The 24,823-nt window shown below is 35.2% G+C and overlaps 1 protein-coding gene across 23 annotated transcripts in view; it reads right to left on the bottom strand.

The window, feature by feature from the left end:
- LOC136845002 (protein abrupt-like) overlaps nt 1-24,823 on the bottom strand; it is a 239,411-nt gene that overhangs the window by 72,678 nt on the left and 141,910 nt on the right. The window contains exons 6-7 of one of the 23 annotated variants that reach the window (XM_067114650.1): nt 13,789-14,096; nt 12,781-12,910 (exon numbers count right to left, since the gene is read on the bottom strand). The exons of 13 other annotated variants lie outside the window; for them this stretch is intronic. In XM_067114650.1, coding sequence (XP_066970751.1) covers nt 12,910; nt 13,789-14,096 — 309 coding nt within the window. In that variant the 3' untranslated portion in view covers nt 12,781-12,909. Of the gene's footprint in view, nt 1-37; nt 2,000-4,196; nt 4,708-5,929; nt 9,769-12,484; nt 12,911-13,772; nt 14,097-15,425; nt 16,653-20,201; nt 20,527-22,741; nt 23,460-24,823 lie in introns of those variants that run through there. 9 more of the 23 variants (XM_067114648.1, XM_067114621.1, XM_067114616.1 and 6 more) reach the window with 9 other exon arrangements.

Genomic DNA, 24,823 nt, shown 5'->3' with positions numbered 1-24,823 from the left:
GTACAGTGCTTAAATGGGAGTATAAGAAAAAATACTATGAGGCTTCATAAATATATTTTTTCAGGACTACTTGTTAATAATAAAGGAGGAATTGTATGTAACAATTTTAATCTACATACTTAGGTACAAATACTGTTCAGACCACATTTCACCATTTATTAATTCAGCCACGTATCAGTTTTAAAAATATTAGAGGATAACTGGGTACAACTTATGTATTAAAATTCATTCCTCTCCTCAAAATGTGAAACCAAGGTTTTCACAGAAGTTTTTAAAAAATAATCTTGTTGAGTTAAATTTACAAAACAAAACTGGTATATAAAGCAAACTTCTAGTCATTAAAAATGTTATCTAACAGGGACGGTTGAATGTTCCACTGAAATTCTTGTCCCAGGGATACACTTGTTGTCAGACCTTGACCTAGGCACCTGATGTAACTTGGTGCCAAACTGTAGAGGCTAAACAAGCATTTTACAAAAATTATAACAAAAGAAGTTGGTTTTAAACAAATCCGTAACAGCACATGTTTAAAAGATTCTGTAATGCTTCTTCAAGTGCTAAGCACCAATCCCTTAATTTTTCACCTTACAGAATATTGCTTATGAATGCAATTCTCTCCGTTTTTACATACGAGGATTCTGTTTTCGAAAGCTTGCTTTGCAAATTAATGACCTTTTAGTCCTGTTCCATATTTCATAAACATATGCTATACTGTATATGGTGAGAACACGATCCAGATAATGTTTATCAGATAATAAACCTTATATAAAAGAATGTTGCATTTCTGATTTTTAAGAAACAGTACAGTATCAATAAACAAAATGAAATCAGTCAGGTCCTTGGGCTAATGCTGTAGCTTTCAACATACTTCCATGTTTTGATTCTGACCTCAAGAAATGGTTACTGTATTTACAATCTAATATTAGGAGATTTGCAAAGAGTTATTTGTCTATACGAAAAAGTCACATTCACAGATATAACATCATTTTGTAATACTATTTCAATCCATTTTATTTACCGCTACAGTATTTCATTAATGATTAAAATTTGTCATGGCATACCAGAAAATGTCTTTTACTAATTAGTATTGCAAATTTGAAGTTAACTGTTGACTGTAAATACTATTTTTATATAATGTACAGTACTTGTTATCACATCCTTGCACAGAAATGTACAATACCTTTAAAACTGCCTTACAACATCAGTTGGCATTGATTTGGCATTGATTCCATAATTTTGTACAAATCTAGCAACCATTAATAACATGCAAGAGAAAACAAACTTGTTACCACACAAATATGACAAAAAACAACATAAACCATCACTGACTCGCATAAACAAAATGCTTAAAGGAAGTCAAGAAACCATTCAAACGAGCAGTGACTGTAACTTCACAACTCACGGAGGTATTCAACTATAAACTTTCCGAATCTGCTGAATTTAATTTTATAACAAGCACAAAATAATTGTAGTTACATTTCACTTCTTTTAGGTTAAAACAGTCAGGGCTTACTGCCATTAACCAACAAAATAAATAGTGAACAAAAACTGAGACAAGTCTTTTGTTAATGGTAGAATAAATTCCTTGCACTTATTGCCAGTGATGTTTACTGATGTGCCGATTCAGCCCTGACTTTTGAGCTGACTGATATGGGCAGGCATGACATGAAAAAGGCTTTTCTCCTGTGTGTCTCCTTTCGTGTTCTCTCTTATTGGCTGACTGAGTGAACCTGGCAGAACAAAATCGACACGAGTACGGTTTCTCTCCAGTGTGAACTCTCATGTGCCTGACAGTTTCAGCCTTATGGTCAAATTTCTTGGGGCAGAAAACACAGGGGTAGTACTTTTCACCAGTGTGAGTTCGTACATGAGAAGACATTTCAATGGCCACTCTGTCTGTGTAACTACAGTAAGGACACGTGTGTATTTGTGCAACTGGTTCAAGGGTTCCGCTTGGTCTTCGCCCTCGATCACCCGTGACAAAATCCATGTGTGGAACCTGTAAGAGATTGATTGTTTTAATACTGCAAACTGGTGCCACATCAACTGTGCTTGTGAAAAATCACTTTTGTTTAAGAATTATGTGAAAACTTATAGCTTACAGGGACCATGCACATTTGTCTCACTTATATCCATCTCTTATTTCCTTCGCAATATTTTTCTTTCTTCTGTTGACAGTAACATTAACACTATGGAAGAAAAAGGCTGCAGATGTCATTTTCATCTGAATCAAAAAAATACAGAATTTTCAGCAGGTGAATACTAGGCTGACTTCGGTGGGGAGTCTACTGTTAACATAATGGTGTATCTGTTTCACAATAAAAGACAAACATTTTTCCAGTTCAAGTATGCAGAAAACAGAGTGATGCCAACACTTAGCAGAGGGATATGTCCACTGTTTTCAATAGCAGTCCACCCAAGTGTACCACAGTATCATTTGAACGTAACTTCACTATAATGAGTAATTTCTAATTACAGACGCTCCTCTACTTATGAACTTTCGGAGATACGAACAACCATGATTGTAAATTAAAACTGTACCTTACTGCATTATTATGATAATTTTATTAACGTATTTAGGTTTAATATATAATTTGTATTAATAAAATAACTATAAAATACAGTACACTATTAGTATTGTGTTTTAATATGAAAAAACATAAATAGTACTGTATGTATTGACTGTGCATATATCAAGTTGGACTTACAATAAATCAAGATATGAACAGCAGTTCGGAATGTAACTCGTTTGTAAGTAGAGGAGCGTCACCCAAATCTATCATTTTCCCACAGTTTCTTTTTTAATCTAAATAATAATACCATGTTAAGACAAAATATTATGCAAAACCAATCCCTTACAAAACCTTCGGATCTGCTTTTTATTACAGAAAAACTAACCAAACATTTGGCAGTTTTTCATCCTTAAAAGCATTAAGTCACCACAGATAAAGCCTCCTGACATGTCTGTTAGTACTCAGTGACATATTTAAACAAAAAATGTTAGGATTTTACATTCATGGACTTACGCTTGACCATTCTTTATGTTTTGCCAGGGAGATGAAACACATGTGGTTACATGCGGGCTCAAACTTTGTTTGTCTCACTTTGTGGTCCTATTGTTTCTCCATTTTCGAGCTTCATCCAGAAATTAACTGTGAAGGTTTTATTTTATTCCCAAAATTATCTAAATTACAAGGTTCAAGTCTGTAGGTGGATTAGAAAAATATTATGAGTATATCACCAGAACTCCCCAGAATGTGTGCAGTTGTAAATATGCACATAAAACCTGATGTTCTACTTATATCCAGTTCTGTAATTATATGAATTACTAGCTTATTCAAAAGCAAAGCCAACTCCTTGTTTACTTCTACTACATATCCTGAGAAATATCAGTTATAACCAAATTTATCTTGTGGTTAATCTCAAGTTAACCGGAACCACAACACGATGGTGAGAACAATGAAATCAAATGATTTACAAGAAAAAAAAATCTTGTTAAGAATTCACCCATACTGATATCCATAAGTTCTATCACTCTTGCAATACTCATATAAAAAAACTTGAATGTGATTTGTTATAAATCTAAGTTACTGTGCCACTGCACATGGTAATTAAACTGGACTCTGAAGATGTAGGGAATATCAACATTGTTTCTGTAAATTTCCTGTAAGAGGCTCACAGAAGTTCACTTTAAAAAAGAAGCGCAGCAGTATTAAGTGTATACTTTATAAAAACTGCCTACGGGTTACCACTGGTTGATACTGTATGGTTTTGGAGTTAAAATAGATAAAAAAAACCTTTCTCAAAATAATAACAACAATAATGCACCTAAGATCTTTGAGTAAGGTAATCCCTTTGTAAAATCCAAAGGTTAAATAAAAAATTAACCCTATTATTTGTATATATTTTATTCTGCTAAATTATTGTGGTAAAGTACAGTATTCTACACAGTAACATACTCTAAATTTACCAACTCAACAAGGCTACACAAATTTTAACCTTGGAGCAAGAACCATGACATAATATATTGCTGTTTCACATTTTGTAAATACTGTACTGTAATTCTTAAAGCATTCCATTAAAACTGGATAAAAACAAGTAAATTGGCTCGTAAAACAATAAAATATGTGCTGATAGTAGGAACAATGTACCAGTTTCCAAAGATATTTCAACATATCTTTCAAAAATAAAAACATGCAATGGTTATGAACATTTGCTGAGCCAAAAGGAAACTGCTAAATATATATGAGAAGCTGAGAACCTAACAACAGATTTGTACCTTCCTTCTCCTTAAACATGTAACTGATGTTTATTCAGAAGGTGACCTTTAAGTGCTGCCTTTTTGATAGCACGGTACGGACACAAGTGGCAAGCATGTGGCTTTTCACCAGTGTGTGTCAACAAATGATCCTTGAACGTGGTGATCTGGTTGAATGTCGTCGAGCAGTAGGAACAAACATAAGGCCTCTCGCCAGTGTGTGTTCGGACATGCTTAATCAAATTACTCTTCTGAATGAACTTCAGAGGACAGTAAGAGCATGAGAAAGGTTTGTCTCCAGTGTGGACACGCATGTGTCGGATAACGTTCCCTTTGAAATGGCTCGTGTAATCGCAGTAGCAACACTGATGTTGACTAACAGTAGGATATTGCATCCCTCCTTCTCCTCCTCCTCTTGAACTCGTTCCATCATTGCTCTCAGGCAGCACCTGCATGGAAGGAGGCACAGGTATCATTAACAGTCACTAAAAGAAAATTTGATTACTTTATAAAACAATGAGTGTAAATGTGCATTTATAAAGTACTGTACTCTAATTTATACAGAATGTAAAACAAACTACCTTCAGCAATGGGACCTCCAGTGAACAAAAAGCAAGACAGGAAACCTGTTGACCAGTAGTATTTTATCGCTTATTCTCTTCATAGTTACCGTCCGTAACCATTACTAAAAGTTTACACTTTCATCTTTCATGCAACTAGAATATAAAAAATCTACATAAAAATAGGGCTATAAAGCTGGTATAATACTAGTTGCTATTCTATACACGTTCATTTAGAATATAAAAAGTAATTTACTGTTTGAAGCTCAAGAAAAAAGGCCTTCAGAGCCTAATTTCATCATTTAATATCAACATGGATTACACACCATACATTATTTTGAACTTTTCTTTAAAACTATTTTTGACACTTGCAGATACCAGTCTCTTACTCACAAGAGTTGAGTGGTGTAAATCCATGAACAGAACTCAGGAAATTGTGGCAAATTCACATACATGCTTGAACTTCTGTTGGTCTGGTCTTGCCTTCTGAACAGGTAACTTAAAAAGATAGTTTATTCATAATCAATGTCTCTTTCACAGAAATTATCAGTAAATTATCTTTGATCTTTTAAGATAAATCTGCAATCACTTGATGATGAAAGTGCTTTCCTAAAACCCTTTCTGATACGTGCACTCACTGTTTACTCACAATGTGGATCCTGAGCGATGACTTTTTAATGGTACAATTTTGACACAAGTGGCAAGTGTGTGGCTTTTCACCAGTGTGCATTATCATTTGATGTTGCCAGACTGTGTTCTAATAAGCCTTTCCAATGTACTTTTGATTGGCAACTTCTTAGAACAGCGAGAACAAATGAAAGGCTCTTCCCCTGTATGAATACATGTGGCGCAAAACATTTCCTTTAAAATGGATAAGGTAATCACAGCAAGATCATTGGTTTTGAGTACCAGACTCCATCACTGTTTTCTGGCAGTACCTGCATGGAAAGAGACACAAGCATCATTAACAGTCGAAGATCAAACACTAATTCCCTTCCAATAATTGACAATGCAATGAAAGGTCTATGTATTTCTAGAGTATTTTGAATATAGAGAAAACAGGTTACAAATGCAATGAAGTCTTTGATGCAGGAAAGATGAAACAGGGAAATTAAAGATGGTGATAATTTATTGCTTACTTGCTTCAGACATTTTTTCCTTGTACTAACATACACAGCTACTGAAACTGTAACTAGTCCAAGATTAAAGAACTACTCATCATACAACTGCATTTGTGCATAAAACCATTCTACACAAGAAGTAGGTTCAGGATGCCAGTATAATACTACATTATTCCTTATACGTAATTTCAACTCAGACAGGTGTATTTTTATTTGTACTCAACAACAATAATTACCACTTTAAACTTTTAGTCAGGACTGCTGTTTTTATTGTGCCTCCTCCACCCACTTTTACCTTGAGTGGTTCCGTTCATAATTGGTTTTGGGAAATTACTTTGCATGGATGCCCTTCCTGACTCCAAACCTTCCTATTTATCCAGGTAGCTGCCATGGTCATTATTCCCAGAAGATAACCTACTGCATAGCTCATAAAATTGTGACATCACCTTTTCCGTTTTCATGATCTTATAATCTCTATCAGATTTAAATATAAAAGTACTAATTCTTCCTTCCTTTGAACCTTGAAGGAAAAACTACTGACGACTTTTTTCCTTACATCTGCAACTGATGTTTACTTGAGAGGTGATTCTTAAGTGTTGACTTTTTAATAGAACGGTATGGGCACAAGTGACAAGCATGCGGCTTTTCACCAGTGTGTGTCAGCATGTGATCTTTGAATGTTGTTAACTGGTTGAAGTCTGCTTTACAATGAGAACAAACATAGGGCCGTTCACCTGTGTGTGTTCGAACATGCATTGTCAAATTACATTTCTGAATAAACTTCAGGTGACAATAAGGGCAGGCATGAGGTTTGTCTCCAGTGTGGACACGCATGTGTCGGACAACATTCCCTTTGAAATGGCTAGTGTAATCACAGTAGCTACACTGGTGTTGACTAACAGCAGGATATTGCGTTCCTCCTCTTGAACTTCCTCCATCATTTATCTCAGGCAGCACCTGCATGGAAGGAGGTACAGGCATCATTAACAGTCATAGGTCAGACTTTAACAATTTAAAACAAAAAATTTTTTAAGTTTGTATACTTCTAAAAGTAATTTTTACTTTAAGTTTGTATACTTCTAAAAGTAATTTTTACCAGCGAGCAAAACAATCAAAGCACCGATTGCCAACAGCTTAGGTAAATTTAAGGGTTTACAGGAAATGTAAACGACATTATATAGCAATATTTTATTGGGTACCATCATGTCTATGCGACAATCACACAACTGCTTTTGTAAAGACTCATATATCAATACATTTTACAAATCAAGTAGGTCTGGAAAGTTAATACTGTATAACATAGGCTGTTACTCCAAAACTTTCATTGCCAATAACCATAAATATGAGACGGGATTGTTGACGGTGATTAATTCTGAAAACTATCCTCTAACTCTCAGTCAATGATACAGTACTACAGTATTAAGGAAATCATAAATAAAATGTTAGTGGCATGTAATTATTAGCATAGGGTTTAGGAATACTGTAATTTGTGTTGGTTATCCCAGAAGACATTGTTTTAGTTTTTGGGTTTCCTCTCTCTGAGTTCCCTTTTACGTTACCACCATCTATCCAAAATTTATTAATCACATATTTGAAGATTCCCTTCATACATAAAAGGCCCATGTATATTCCAAAACTGGTCTTCAGTTTTGACTTTTTATTGGCACAATACAGACAGAAGTGACAGGCGTATGCTGGCAACTGGTTGAAGTCTGCTTGGCAACTTGAACTAATAAGTGGCCTTTCATCCGTGCATGTTCTAACATGAGTTCTTATACCGTAGAACTTTTCTGAACAAACTTGATTAAACCTATTACGTAATCACAGTAACAACACTGGTGTTGACCAACTGCTAGATCTGACATTCCTCCTCTTGAACTTACTTCATCACTGCTCCCAGGCAGCATCTGCACTAAAGACGTATTAGCATCATTTGATCAAGCAAAGGGCAAACTTCATTTAATTATTATTAGCTTACAAAAAATATATTCACATTTTCATACTTCTAGAATAATTCTTAACAGATAGATTAACTACCAGTTTACTGTCTGGGAACAACATTGTAAATGTTAAGAAAAAACTTTAATTTGAAAACAGCTGAAGAGATACTTTATTGTTTATTCTGTTGTGTCATAATTGACAATACAGTTATCACTGCTATTACAACTATGAACATAGACTACAATGTCAAAGAAAATTTCTTTTAATACAATAATCTGTACATGAAAGTAGGTCTGGGCAGTCAGTGCTATGTAGGTCTTTACTCTGTATGGTCATCACACAGAAACACAAATATGTCTGAGTATTGTTGATAACAGCTGTTTCTTTAGCTTATCAAAGCAAAAAGGCCTCCACAGTCTTCCTTTATCATCAGTCGAACAACTCCATATGATCAAATAGCTGGGTAAAGATTTAGGACTCAAAATACTGCAAAAAAAGATGACATGACCACCAAAAATACAAAAACAAAACCATACTGTTTGCCAATACTGTACTACCTGTATGCAAACTAAAGAAGACATGACCATGTTATAACAGAATTATTTAACGTGATATGCTATATCTTATTGTGACCCTTCCTTCAAGACAGAGTAGCTCAGTACTTTATTCTCTGATACTTGAAATCAAAGAACATTACTGTGAATAACTTGAAGGGAAATGAATTAAATGGCCACTTTAGTGAAAAGAAATCGCAAAATTGTTTACCTGTGTTGAAGAATTAAAAAGAAATCCTCAGTGCTTAACAATGCAGTCTGATATGTTAGCTATTTCTTTGTCTCTTAATATCTGGCCACGAAAGTTAGGATGTTTGAATACTAATGCCTCTTTATAAGATAATAAAAAAGCAGATGATTTTTTATTCATTTCAACTGTGTATGAAAACAGTCCCTCCATATTTGTGACCATTGTATTATACTAGAATTATATCTAATTTGTTAACCACTAAAAACTAGTTGTTAGTCATAACTAAGAGTGCAATATGCCAGTGTTCCTCAGATGTAACTAGTTTTGTTTACTCTTTTAGCCAATTTACTTCTAAAGTTGGAAGTTCTCTGCCTTTTTCAAACTCAATTTAGTATGTCTATTCATACTTTCTGACATATTGCATATCCAAAAAGGCATCTCAAGTGTGTGGATATGTGGGCTTTCCATCCTTACCTTTCTCTTATGCTTCCCTAACATTAAAATTCTGTCTAAAATTTGCTAACTACATAAACACAGATTTTAACATAAGTAACAGTTAGAGATAACTACATTCCTGGCATCTTCATAACCAGTATTTCCAGTTATCCTAAAATTCAACTAAGTTTGGGAAATTTTAATTTTAAAAAAATTTATTTAGTGAAGTCTTTGCCTTTTCTGTTTCTGAACATCACACAGGGTCTCTGAATTTGAGGTACAACTTCAAGTCTGAAAACATCACAAACCCATTTTTTTGTTTTTTTCCTGGTTATAATTCCCTACTCATGAGGGAAACACACCCAGGCCTTCCTTACATTTGTAACTGGTGTTTACTCAAAAGGTGGTTCTTAAGCAGTATCTTTTTAATAGCACGGTACGGACACAAGTGGCAAGCATGCGGCTTTTCACCCGTGTGTGTTCGAACGTGCATCGTCAAGATACATTTCTGAATGAACTTCAGAGGACAGTAGGGGCAAGCAAAAGGTTTATCTCCAGTATGGACACGCATGTGACGAACTACGTTCCCTTTGAAGTGGCTTGCATAATTACAGTAGCGACAGCAGTGTTGACCACCTAGAGGGCTTTTCGTTCTTTCTCCCCCTCCTCCTCCTCTTGAACTCCCTCCATCATTGCTCTCGAGCAGCACCTGCATGGAAGGAGGCACAGACATCATTATAAGTTAATGGGAATGCTTTTAATGCATTTCAATACATGACAGTAAAATTGTGCTTGCAAATTCCTACAGTACCTTTAACAGATAACAAAAACTTAATGTAATTGAGTGTGCATAGTACTTTTAGGTAGTTGGGAAAACAGGATAATGAAACAACATACAGTGATGGAAACATTTTTACTGACTATTCTCAAAATTCACAATGCTGTTACTTACAGTAATGTCAATGATCCATACCTCTGATCATGATGCCCGCTGTTCAAAACATTGTAAAAAACAAAAAGATCAATTATGTATTGTAATACTCACACACACACATTTTTTCAATATAGAGCCATTTCCCCTTAACACAGGGTAGATCCAAAGAAAATAAAACAATGGTCACTACATTTCCATTCCTTTACTGCTGAACATAATCAAGAATGAGCCCCTGTGCATAAAACTTCTACAGTATTACCTGCCTTAAGTACATGACAAAAGGCTAATCAGTAGTGCACCGAGACTCCTACACACAGTGCACCATTCATCTCTTTCTTGCACATATACTTCCACAAAATGGGTATTGCGACTCATTTATATATGATACAGTATATATATATATATACAGGCGTCCCCGGGTTACGGCATTCAGACTTAGCGGCACTTGGCTCAAGGTGCCGTTAACCTGATTTTATGGATCTGCAAGCGGTATTACAGCACCGTACCCGGTTTTAAGGGGTTTACGGCACCGTAAGTGCCATTTATTCCCATTAATATTACGATGCTTTGGTTTACAGCGATTTTCGGGTTATGGCGTGCCACCAGGAACAGAACCCCTGCCGTAAACCGGGGACTGCCTGTATGTATGTATGTATGTATGTGTATGTGTGTGTGTGTGTATATATATATATATATATATATATATATATATATATATATATATATATATATATATATATATATATATATATATATATATATATATATATATATATATATATATATATCACACACAAAAAAATACTGTATAGTTTTTATGTGCATGTGTGCGCAGAGACACTGCATATGTCCTGAGTGATGCTGAAGTGGCCACTGAAAGTACAGAAAGTATGTATTGAAAGATTTAAAAGCATATAAAGAATATAATCACCTTATTCATATGTTATGGGTGGGTGGTAATATTCCATTAAATAATTGGGCTGTTTTGAGTAACAAAAGTCAGTTGTTAGCCATGTATATGTTTCTTTATCACCAGCTGATATGACAAAGTGATGCAAGACTAAAAAGGTTATTTGTAAGCAGATTTACATTTCCAACTGCTGGTTGCACGGAAATACTCCATACAAGGACAGAAAAGTTCCTCTTAGTCTGCATGAGCTGCTCAGATACGTATGTCCAGCATCAAAGAGCACACCAAGCTACAAAAGGCAACTCAGCAAGGCCTATAATTTGATACTTGCTACTATTTCCAATTCCAAAATACTGATAACTCAAAGAGGCTCCATTCCTTATTTGTTACTGGTATTCACAGTAGGAGATATATGGACAGATAAATTGAAAATTAGTCTTTAAATCATTAAACCAAGATCATATATATTGTCTGCTCACTTAGAGATATCATCCACATTAATATAATTGCACAAGCTTATCTGGAGACTAAGAACCAGTTTCTGAAGAGCAGAGATGAAAATGAAGGCAATGTGAAGGGTAAAATCATTTGCCTGTGAATAGAAAGGACAAGAGAGGACCTACAGAATGTAGTTGAAAAGAAGAAAAAAGGGTAGAGGAGAGAACTGATCCCTTACAGATAGGGAAAGAACAGATGTGACATCATCAACTACGACAGAATTCGAGTCTGATAAGGAGACTTGCAATTAGTTTATATAGAGGAGTAAAACCACAAGCAGAGAGTTATGCCACAGCCTCCAAACATCTTTCATATATCAAGAGGAAAATCAATGAGATTCCCCAAAATTCATGAAGGTGGATGACCTGATGGGAGTATCACAGAAAGGAGATGGATAGTCAGTTGATCTTGCCTTATGGAAACTGTACCGTTAACTAAACAGAAGGCTGCGAAATCTCAAGATTTTTAGTAAATAAACAACAAATTCAGTTTCAAGACTTCACTTTTAGGAGTAACGGCAAGAAAACAGTAGGTGGAGGTAGAGACCTGTCACCCTTCTTAAGAAGTCTGCACAACTGAGTGCTTCCTTAATGAAAGATAAATAAAAGGTGTTTTAGATAATGCAAATAAGGTGACAAAATAATGAGACAAGTTCATGTGTGAACTCTGCGCACACACACACATACACAATGATAATTTAATAAATTTTCACTCAAACCTCAGATAAACCCCATGATGATACCTTCTTCATAATATGTAAGGAACAAAAAAGTATCAATAAGGAATCTTATCCTGGTCATGTTCTCAATAACTTCCAGATATTCTAAGCTCCTACATGCAGTGCTCATTTTCAATACTCAAAATTTATAATCAATGTATGTTTGACCTAAGGAAAGTAGCAGGAAGTAACGTTCATGGATTCAATAAACAGAGTTTTGGAAAAAATTCTGTGTAACACTTTGCAGCTTTGCTTTGTTCTTCCAATGTTTTACATTCACCTCTAACTTCCTTACGGAATCAACACAACAAAGTACACTTCAACAAGAAAATTGTCTATTCCTTCTATTTGTGTTATGTACAAGCTTCCTTGTAAAGGAACTGATTGCTTAACAATCACAGTGTAAAAAAATTATGCATGCATAATTACAGTAAGAGATTTTATCTCATCTACACAAACACTTAACAATTATGTTTCCTCATGAGATGGTGAGTTAGACAAATCTTCTGAACAGCACGGTAGGGACACAGGTGGCACGCGTGGGGTTTCTCTCCAGTGTGTGTTCGGACATGTGTTGTCAGGTTACACTTTGTTGAGAATTTCATGGGGCAGAAAGAACAAGCATAGGGCTTCTCGCCAGTATGTGTGCGCATATGTCGAGACAAATTCCACGGAATATTTGTGGAATGGTCACAGTACCTACACTTGTATCTCTTGCCGGGAGTATTAAATCCATCTCCTTCGGTGCTTTCTCCTTCCAAGAACTTCTGTCCATCACTGCCACATTGTACCTGCGAGGAATGAACTCCTTTAAGTCAAGGGGAAACTCCAAAATGTTCAAATATGAAAGCAGCAGAAATGACTGTAACACAGAAAAGTCATGACTTCCAACTGAATTACAACACGAGATTCCCTTTCATGAAATGTGCTTGTGGATACATTGTCTTTCTTTTTCTCTGAGGTCAGTACTGTACTGTACACAAATTCCAAATCACCACTTGATGCATGCCAAATATAATGGCATCAACTTTTTTTTAACCTAATGATAACTTCAGAAACTTTAATTACCCACAAAATTAACAAAATATTTATACCACTTATTTATTAGTCTAGTATATTTCTAGTTACAATGAAAAGTAATACATACATAGTTAAGCAATACAACCCCAGGACACCGACTAATTTTCAAGGAGAAAATTATACAGGGTGGTCTACTATTTAGATTACTTTTCACCTAAGGCAAGGGTATCAAGTAGTTTAATTGTGAATCGCTCAACTTTGATAATAGGTTCATTTTAGTATTCCTTAACTTTATACATCTCATTATTATACCACCCCAGAATTTATTTGCATCAACAGACTTGAGTTATGGGAAGGGGAAGCATAGATTTTCTCAAGTTTACAAAATGTAAACACACTTGATACTTCATCAGTTGAGGGTCTCACAGTCACAGTCCATATATTTCAATTAGTTTTCTAACCAATGGAAACAATGTTAACAAGAAAAAACTTATTCAGCCTGGAAGCCTAAGTGCCATAAAAGAAGCCTGGATTAGAATGCTTAAAAAGGGTGAATTAATTTCAGAAACGTATGGTCTGGTGTCACCCAAGGAGGACAAGTTACTAAAGGACACACTGGCAATTCTTCTTGCAGAAACACATCACTTACTAGTTCCAAAAGTGCCTTCTCCACATGTGGTTCTTCAAGGTGGCTTTCCTGGTAGTTCGATAAGGGCAAAGCCTACAAGAAAATGGTTTTTCCCCTGTGTGGGTTCGAGCATGAACCTTCAAGTTGCCACTCAAAGAAAATGTTGCAGGACACCAAGCACACTTAAAAGGCCTTTCTCCAGTGTGAGTTCGGAAGTGTTTGGCAAGGTCACCAGATGAATTTGATTTGTAAGAGCACAAGCTACACTGATGCTTCTTGGCGCAAGGTCGTCCAGCATTCACCACCTTTCCCGCATCATCCCTCTCCACCTGTGAAGGATAATTGTCTAATGCATTCAAGAGTTTCATGGTTTGTCCTGTGTTTCATTTGTAAATCAAACCAGTGTCACATCACAACTCCATGTTGCCACAGGTAAAGCAAAAAAGAATATGCAAGTTTGGACAAGTTTCTTACACGAGGTCAATATACAAACAGGTACACAAAAAATGAACTGATAATTACAGGTAGTACAAAATATATAAAAATGGACAAAAACAAACACCCAGGAAAAATAGGCTACCAATATTTCAAGCTGTAAAATAAAGGAATATGACTAGTTTCATTTACATTTTAAATTCACACCATTGGTGATAACCCATCAATTGTTTAGACTTGGTAATAATTTTAAAAGACATAAATTTCATTTATGTAATATAAATATAAATATATTTATATGTATACAGTATAAATATAAATATATATATATATATATATATATATATATATATATATATATATATATATATATATATATATATATATATATATATATATATAATATATATATATATATATATATATATATATATATATATTATATATATTACTGTTATTGTCAGTCATTGTATATAAAAACACAGAAAAAGACGGAAGCAAGGAAAAATTTTGGACCAGCTTAATACTTCCCTTTAAACAATCCTTATTTGATTTGTTATTTTTCTGCAAATGGCATCATCAGAATTTGAGATGATGAAATCAGCACATTATCAAATCTCAAAAGTACTTTTGACTTTTTAGAAACCTTGTAATTGATATCAGCATTGTAACAGAGGGGGAACATGGTAGCTTTCAAAAAAAAAAAAAAAGCTTTAAATGCACAAATCCAATTCATTCATGCTTTCCGCAAGAAAGTAGAGGGATTTAACTAGTATTCTTATCATTCTGCACAAAATCAGTTGAAGTCAGAGATGGTTTTTTAAAATACTATACTGTACTCTTGCAAATTTTAAGATCTGATTGGCAGATTGGAAATTCAATCTATTCTCTGTTTCTACACAGTACTCACAGCACTGGATTCAAAATATTCTCTGTTTCTACACAATACAATACACATAGTACTGGTACAGTTTAGAGTGTTGTTTATCAAACAAGCCTGCATACACTGATCAAAGCCAGGTCACATTCATTATATCTCAACATCCATGAAGTATGTTGTCACATCCTAAATGACTTAGGTTAAATTTCATGACCAATATTGGGTTGATTATTCCTCTGTTGTGTGTCACTGAACAGTTGCACTGCAGAAGAATAAAACTATTTCCCAAAGCATACATTGTTTTTGTACTCAAGACTTTATAAGGATAAAAATAGACAAAAGAAATGGTTTTCAGTGTATAATCACTAGCAGGAAAATCTTACTACATACATACATACAAGTACAAACTCTGGCTAGCTACTGCATTTCTAACATGAAACAATTTCATTTCTGTTGCCTTGGTATAGACCCCTAACCAGGCACTCCTCAGTATCAACATTAGATTCTAAAGAATGTAACACAATACCTGTACTATAATGATCAGTCATTTGAATCCGAATAATGCAATGTTTTTGGCAACATTATAAGAAATACAATAAATTCTCAAAACTTGGAAATATAACTTAAATTCATGAACAAAAACATGAGTATAAATAGGGCTTAAAATTCTTCTTAGCCAAGATGTTTTTTATTTGAATATCTTCTGTTAATCATTTTGTTTAAATAATTTTCAATAATACAGAATATCAAATTCCTCTATTGATTCAGTAATTCAGTTTACATAATAAATGGGTCTTATCTTACATTCATCGAGAAATCTTCAAAACAGTATTACAGCGACACCATGGTAAGGTTTGACCATGACAGTTAAACAAATTCTTGAAAACATATAACCTGTCATGGGGCTTCAAAGCAATACTTCTTGTCTGCTCTACTGACCCAGGCACTGCATTCTTCAGACCTCAAGAGGTACACTTAAAAATGTCAAATCACAAACCGATCTGTTCAAAACGGCTCTAAAATACAGTGTAATGGCTGCTTTTTATTCTTTTACATTACAATGTCACTTATATACAGTACGTACTGCAAAAGGCAAAACATAATTCTAATCTCTAAACAATACTAACTCCACTTTCCATGCAGTACAACATGTGGCCTGTTGGCGTAAGATTTCTAATAAAATAAATAATTCTTAAGAATATAAAATTTTTAACACTACCTGTTTCTTTCGCCTCCCTATATATCATCGATCCTTTGGCTTCAGCCAATGGCGTGAAACCATATGAGCCTTAAGAGAAGCTTTTTCATTGGCAGAGTACTGGCAGTAAGTGCAACTGAAGGGTTTCTCGCCAGTGTGCAGACGAATGTGAGTTTTGAGATTGGATGAGGTCCCAAACTTCTTGTGACAAAATGAGCAGGAGTAAGGTCTCTCCCCGGTATGGACACGCAAGTGACGTCGAAAATTCCCACAACAGTCTGTTGAATAGCTACAAAATGAGCACTGGAATCTCCTTGTGTTTTGTCCCTCAACACCTCTTCCGGAATCCTCTTCTCCTCTATTTTGCTCAACCTGTGAGGAAAAGTTAATTTAAATCTCTCTTTTCAAGGTTGACAATGGGATCAAAGTTGCCAGACTAACAATCTCACTGATTTTATCAATGATGTCAGACTAAGAATCTCACCGATTTTATCAATGATGTTAGATTAGCAGTCAAACCTTATTTGGCAACAATGTTATTCTGAGGTTAAAAATCACACCAGTAATTTTTTACTTAATCACAGTTGTTAGGGCACATAATTCAGTGTCCCTACACATAATTAAGATGCTGAACATTCAAAGAATTTTACCTAGAGTAAGCATAGTGGCCAGAACATAACACCGCAAATGTACACCAGTGATTTTGGGCTACCAATCAGACTTCGATAATATAACAGATAATTTAATGGTTATTAAATATGAGTTTACAACCACTTCTTGATGTACATAACCAACAACTTTGTTAATACCTTCATTTAGCTAAAGACATCCCATTCAAATGCTGGGACTTCAATATTATAACCTCGTTTCTTTTCTGCCAGCTACTAGTCATGATTAATAAAGAGTAACAGCAGGAACATGTACAGTAAGTCACACAGACAAATAGCGATAATAAATGGTACCACATGCTGCTGGTACTCCTCCCAAGAGAATATAAGCCAACCATTCAACAATGTTTCACCTTCAGTCGTACAAAAAATATCAGTAGTATTTTAAAATATCACATTATGGGCGGCAGATTCAAAATGCTACCAAATGCCTAGGGGACACACCATTGCATCAACTGATTTGAAATGAGTGAGTGCTCTCCATAATTAAAGAAATCGGAAAATTGAATGCATATGTACACAATGTACAAAGCATTTTTAATTATTAAAACAAAAGAATCAAGAAAATATTTAGGAAAAACATGTAATATTTCAAATGATGGTAATACAGTATAAGAAAAGTGAGCCACATAGTAGGTGAAACAAGACAGGTAACAGTGTGTCAAAGACAGACGAAACTTGGACAGCCTTTGAAAGCCAAGGTTGGAATGTCTGAGGGGACTGTGGTGCCACCTTCCTCTGAAGTGCAGTTGCTGACTGCAAATAAAGAGGAAGAAGGCACAAGCTGCAGAGATGAATTATTTACATGAGAAGAATTGAAAGCATGAAATATGGAGATAATTCCGCTGGCTAAGTACAAATAAGGAAGTTATCATTGTCCCCTCTTTTCTTGGGAGCCACCCCTGATAGAGGAAATGGCTTAAATGTTGAAAACAAATTTCGAAAGCTAATAAAAAAAAAAAACCACAGTTTATCAAAAGAACAAAGTGATCCCTATCCAAGGAGCACAAAAACAAAAGAATGAAAATCTCTGCACAATATCCAAAATCTTTTTAAATTGAATAATAACTTAAATCTGCGTAGCGTCAGATACTCCACAATGTACTGAAGGATAGAATTGAGCTCTCAGAACAAAAGACACCATTTATTACCTGATCTCTATCACTTTCTTTGGTGTTCCCACTAGCACTAACACTGAACACCAGACTGCCTTCCATATAAAAGTATATTCTTAGGAATTTATCTATCAGATATTAACAGTGCACTGAAGAAACGACCTGTATGTCAGTGTTACAAGGAAACCATGGTAATGCTGGGGATATAATAATACAAAAGTGCATCTCAAATACTGCAATCTAATTTAAGCATTTCTTGCATTATTACTACCATCATTGTCAGTATCAAAATCATCATTTAAGAATATTTTGATGTTACAGTCTTTTGTTTTCAATTATTATTCCCTTTAAACATAAAAAAACCAATCCTTAAAAGTATACATTTACTATATAACACATCTTATAATACAATGGCTTCTCAACTGTTGCAACTAAACTGCTACTGTACTACTAAAGAAATCTAACCCAGAATGACATTCCCTCAAAAAGACAGCACTTGAATCTCCCAAACCCTAATGATAGTATTTTGATTCTCCACAAATGCACATTTATCAAGATGAAGCACAAATAGAACAACTTTTTACTGTATCACTGAGTTCTGTTCTTATCTGTGGTTTTCTGGATGTCTGTTTCTTGTTTATTCCTGCCTTCCTTGTGACATAAGCCACAAAAGGTTTTGGAGATTTCATACTTTGTCAAAACTCCTGGAAATCTGTCTTTTGAAACTGCTCTCTTCAGATCTTCACAACAAGCCAATGTCCATACCAAACAATAAATTTTCCCTTTCTCTGATCAGTGACACTCCACTAATGACTGCTGGCATTGTGAAGTCAGTTAACCAAGTTGTATTAATGAGTCAAACTGATTGGTGATGATGAAACTCTCAATGGAGTCTTCCTTCATTAGAAAACCCATGAAGTTTTATAAAATCATATTATTCCAAATTTTTTACAGCAAGGCATAAAGCATGTTCTCAGCTACTGGTCTTACCAGTTTTGACACTTGTACAGCATTCATGGCTCCAGTTACTGCCTTCACTCCACTCACTGCCTTACATACATCCATTTGGAAAAGACTTTTAAGATTTTATGAAGATTACATAGCAAGTATCTGCATGATGATGGGTGAAGTGCTGAAATACTCTCTATGGTCACATGTTCATCCTCACACTTTTGTACCAAAATTTAGACCTTTCCAGTACAGTACTTGTTCATCTGCTTATTTTTTTTTTATAGACAGTAGGGGTGGGATGGGTTACTTCTTACCCACATTGTTGGAAAATAAGTCTTCTAAAATAATAAGTTGCAGCACATTATAATTTAATGTGCTACTGCAAGCATCACACAGATTCTGTTAAAACTAGAAGTAAGCAAACTATATATCTCTAGCTATGAACATTGAACACAAATCATGATTCTATCAGCAATGTACTGTCTACCTTGTACGTAAAGTGTTCTCTTTTTAAACCTAGCATTACTCCAAAAGTACAGCTCGTTTTGAATTACTGTGCAGCATTCAAACAGCCATGTGCAACAAATTTGTGACATAAGCCCTACTTGATGTGCTATCACATAACAGTATCAACCTGTAATACACATTTTTCAGCAGTTGCAATCGGATATACTTTTTTCATGTGACTGAAATGCGTTGCAACTAAAACAAATAGATAAACCAAAACTAAGAAGAAAATGTTTTCTGAATTCTACACTTAGTCCTTGTTTTCCTTTAAAAAAATTATGGACCTTAGTTTAGGCTACATACTCTCAAGTTTGGTATATATAATACTGTATTTAATTTCATCTGTTAAAAAGTTAGAAATTAAAACTCATGGACATTTTTAACAATTACATCTTTCATATTATTATTTCATTAAATTTTAAAATATAATACCTGTACTGTAATTTATATATATATCATCACATGGAAATGTGTTATGAAGATGTTACAGAGGTATCAACATACATGCCTTGACATCATTCCTAGAGTCATACAGTAATTAACTCTAATGCAAACTCCCCTATGACTGCTGAAATAAAAATGGCACCCTATACATGCCTTGACATCATTCCTAGAGTCATACAGTAATTAACTCTAATGCAAACTCCCCTATGACTGCTGAAATAAAAATGGCACCCTACCTTTTCCACTGGATTATGGCCTATTGGTGTGACGAGACAAAATGTGATTTTTTAAGCTGGACTTTTGGGTGGCACGATAGGGACAGAACTGACAACTGAATGGCTTCTCCCCCGTGTGTGTGCGTAAATGGTTCTTGTAGTTGGTCAACTGGGAGAACTCCCAGGGACAATAAGAGCATTTGTATGGTTTCTCTCCAGTGTGGATGCGGATGTGTCCAATGATGTTGCCACTGTTATCCGTCGAATATTCACAATATGAACACTGGTGCCTCTTCTTTTTCTTGAGCTCCCCTCCGCTAATGGTTCTCCGCCGCCGCTGCGTCACCTGTGAGGAAGGGGGCAGGCCAATCACATGACTGCTAACACCAAACACATCAAAGATGCATGGAAGGGCAGAACATTCATACTTCGACACACCATCTTTTTAAGGCAGTTTGAAATGAAATATTGGTGTCCATTTTTTTGTTTACATTTGTGTACCATCTGATGACAAAGAATTGTTCCTTTTCAACCAATAAGACTGCTAAAAAGGAGTACTTACAGGATTGCAGGATCATTTAGAACAAAAGTAATAAGATAAATATATAGTGTTCGGAAAGGATTCCTGACTATCCAACCATTAAAAATCATGAGTCTTTGAATTAGCACTCAATGACAAGCACACACCAAAATTTCCTTCAAGAGAAAATTTTGAGAGATGCAACCAACATTTCAAGCCTAACAAAGTTTATCCCCAAAGCATAAGTTTTCCAAGTAGCACTTTAGACTGTTACAGGAGATGTGTGTGGCGAGAAAATAACTGAACCTTATACACATGCTATGAACATAATAATGGGAAACTTAAAACTTGTTTACCATTAATTTCAAGTGGATGACAAGTCCTGTACAACATTCTCCTCACAGGGAGTGACTCCCAAGAAAAATTAAACAGTAGTTAATGCCTGGTTCATCCTTTAACCACTCAACTCAATGATAAGCTCTACACGAACAATGTTTTCAAAGCTTCCACCGCTTTAGATAACTATACTGTACTCAAAAGACTAATCAACAGCATGTCCGCACCTTCTGCAAACATTTCACCACTCACGGACTTGCATGTGCTTTTACCTCTTAGATGCTGAGGTGAAAGTCCATCCAAACGCCTCTTCCACACCATTTAGTCAACATTTTCGAAAATATCCCTCTACTTCTTCCCTCCTGACCACCTGAGTTTAACTCCTTTTCCCTAACCCACCATCCCCCCTGCCTCTTCAAGTGACCAAAACTACCAAACAGATGGAAGTAAAATAGGTAGGAAAATTATTCAAAAAGCCTACAGATATCCAATGACAGGATAAAGAATCTAAAGGTTTTCTCCAATTCTCATGAGTCAGATAAAAAAAAAAGCCTTAAATAACATGTGACTCATCATCATCCCCTCCAAAGTGGTATGACATAATGAGCCCCAAACCAAAAATCAGTCACTGTAATTAGAAAATCATAATTAACCATCAGTACTATACACAGAAAGTGAAGCTAATAACTCTGTGCAAATAGACAGAAGTACTTCAGATGTAAAATTATTATCTGTATAATAAAGGTATTTTTCCTTTTGCAAAGTGCTAAAAATATACACAAGGAACCATGAAAACAGGGAAACATAATACTACTGGTAAAGCAAAGAGTATTTAAAGTATTCCTGTATTCCTTTTAACCATTTCCATGGGGCTCTCTTGGAGTGAATACATTATAGAGTTCTGTGGATAAATAAATCATGAATATTTATCCATGAATATACAAAGTGCACTGCATACTCATACTAAAACTGTGAGTGTGTCTTCATTTCTATTGCATGTTTGTTAGACGGATACTATGCTAATTATTACACCTAACACCTCAAGTTGAAGTTCATATCATTAAGTCCCAAAAGGAATCAACTTTCTACCGTATTTAGCCGTCTTAAATTTCAAATACAAACTCTGAAGCACACACAAAATCACTGCTTTTGCTGCAGAGGTTAAGCTTCTGGCATGATTTGTCTGCAATTGTCTTTGGTAGAGAGATTATGTAATAATTAGAGAACAAATCCCTAATGTGTTAAATTGTACGAAAAGCATTTTGTTCCAAGGCACCTGAGATAAAGGACTTTGTATGGATCTTGGTCTACACCTGAAAACAGGACATTTTCATTGGTTTGTTTATTGTTAATGTTGCTTGCATGCTTTTACAGAAAACAGCAGGTTTCTGCTGTGTTTAGATGATACTGCATAACACTCAAGTTATCTGGATAACTATGCTAAAATGTGTGTGACAAAAAAATAAGTGGTGTCAAATGTTTGGGTAACTGCCAATCACACTCGGAAAATGTTGCAATCTTCTGTTGCAGTTAGTAGTGCAGTACTTACTTTTTATCCACTTGTCTATTAAATATAGCCACCACCATCACAAATTGAAATCCAGAATGACAGCTATGATCCAAAGCTGGTATCTCAAGCATTTTGTAAACCAATAATGGCAAGCCCTGTAATCACCCCTATCAAGTAAGGATGAAAGAAAAAATATCTTTCAAGCTTTTTAATGACAGATATAACATTCATTCACTCTTAAAAAGCACACAGCAAATATCTTGACTAACTTCCCTGCCTTCACAATAAAATATTACATTAACTTCATACATACTACAGCAAAGCAAATATCTCCAACATCACAAAAGCAAATAAACATTACATTTAAAAAATATAAATACTCAAGTTTTAAACTTTGAGATTACTAGTTAAGAATTGCAACAAAGTAATCCTCCAAAACATGGTAAGGTTATTAATTTCAAATTGACCAATTATTTTCTTTGCTCTCTCTGGAGCTTAAGAAAATCAATGGCATTTCTGGTTGTGTGTGCAGACAACTTGTAGGTTCATAATGCATTATGAAATCTCCCATTCACAAAGAACATCACTACACCATTTGCAGGTGTCTGGACCTCAAATGATTCTGCAAACTAGCTTTCCTTGTGGCTCGGTAAGAACAGAATGGGCAGTGAAATGGCCTTTCCCCTGTGTGCGTTCGGAGATGGTTCTTGAAGTTGGTCAGCTGAGAGAATTCCCAAGGGCAATAAGAACACTTGTACGGCTTCTCTCCAGTGTGGATGCGAAGGTGCCCAATGATGTTGCCACTGTTATCAGTAGAGTAATCACAATAAGAACACTGATGCTTCTTCTTCTTAGTCCCTGCATCTCCTCTGGCCACTTCGGTCTGATGAGGCGGCTGCTGCAGCTGCCGTACCTGTGTGGAAGGTTGGCACCATAATAACATTTCTGACTTGAGGTACTGAGTTCACAGCAGTAGATATACAGTAATGTGTTTATGACATTTTGTAAAGAAAGGTACACATCTATCAAACTGCACTTAAAATGATCAGTACAAACGTAACAAAATAACTGATGGCACATACATTGTTGCTACCATACAAAAATCTTTTATTTCACATTCTCTTTTAAGCTTTCACACTTCATGGCATTAGTTATAGTACAAATTTTTATTCAAAGGCAACTAAAGTGCAAACCAGCTTCAAAAGTGCAAAAATGTGGAGAAAATAATGTAAATACATAGTGATGTTCATGAATTTTTTCCCTTAGTGCCAGCCCTGTTTCTTTCACCATCAGAACATAAAATATGGAAGAAGGCGCTGGAGGTGTACACTGTATTTTGTTCTGATAGAGAAGGCTCTTAATGGAGTGAAACACTTACTTTAATGTTCTCCAGTACCCATACAATGTATGTGTATTCTGTCAACTAATACACAACACAGAATATTTGACTATCCTCAACACCTTCCACAAATCTAATGTCTCACTGACATGGTTTATAAACACTAACTAAGCACGATCATACTGGCTGATTGACTGACTGATTTGTTGACTTACTGAAGATTACCAAGCGTAACTGCCACATCACTGAATTCAAAAAGATTCAGGATTGTTTTGGATAAAAATTCACAAAAAACCTCACCATGAACATGAAGAAGAGCCACAATGCAAAGGAGTTACTGAAACAAGCATTCCTGCATCCTAAGTTAAGAGCAATACAATGAAGACCACACCAACCCTTTTGCACCAGTTACTGTGACATCTGCTTCTACTTCTGCAAATAATATTTCCTTTTTAAATATCAAACTGTATTCGTGTCCACCACAGGCAGAATCCCTAGTGACACAATGTAAGTGTGTGTGCATAAAAAGCAAACTGAGGCATATGAGGTTGTTTACACTCTTAATACTCAGTGATTGACTGCCTGGCATCACAGCATCCAGTACATGATCATCCATACAAAGAAATGAACATGAATCAAAGGGAAAAACAATGAGGTCTCCTAAATTCCAACAAAATATTCTCTCTTAAAACTCCATCCCTTTTCTTGAAAGTTTCAATCTTTGCAATCATTCTCCTATACCCAGTTGAAAGTTTTGGCCTCTATACGGCAAATAGCTCTTAAACGAGAAAAGAACCTTTATAAAGTACTAGGGCTTGTACATCTATACTGCTACTCAACATCATAACACACTCAAAATTAATAGACTTATTAAGTGCAATGATGACACCACTATTGCATACCCACATTTCCTATTCATAAGACTGGTCTCAAATTTG

The sequence above is a fragment of the Macrobrachium rosenbergii genome, chromosome 13 (assembly GCF_040412425.1).
Source record: "Macrobrachium rosenbergii isolate ZJJX-2024 chromosome 13, ASM4041242v1, whole genome shotgun sequence".
NCBI classification, from domain to species: domain Eukaryota; kingdom Metazoa; phylum Arthropoda; class Malacostraca; order Decapoda; family Palaemonidae; genus Macrobrachium; species Macrobrachium rosenbergii.
The sequence above is the reverse complement of the archived record's forward strand: the minus strand, read 5'-3'. Positions and strand labels throughout refer to the sequence as shown.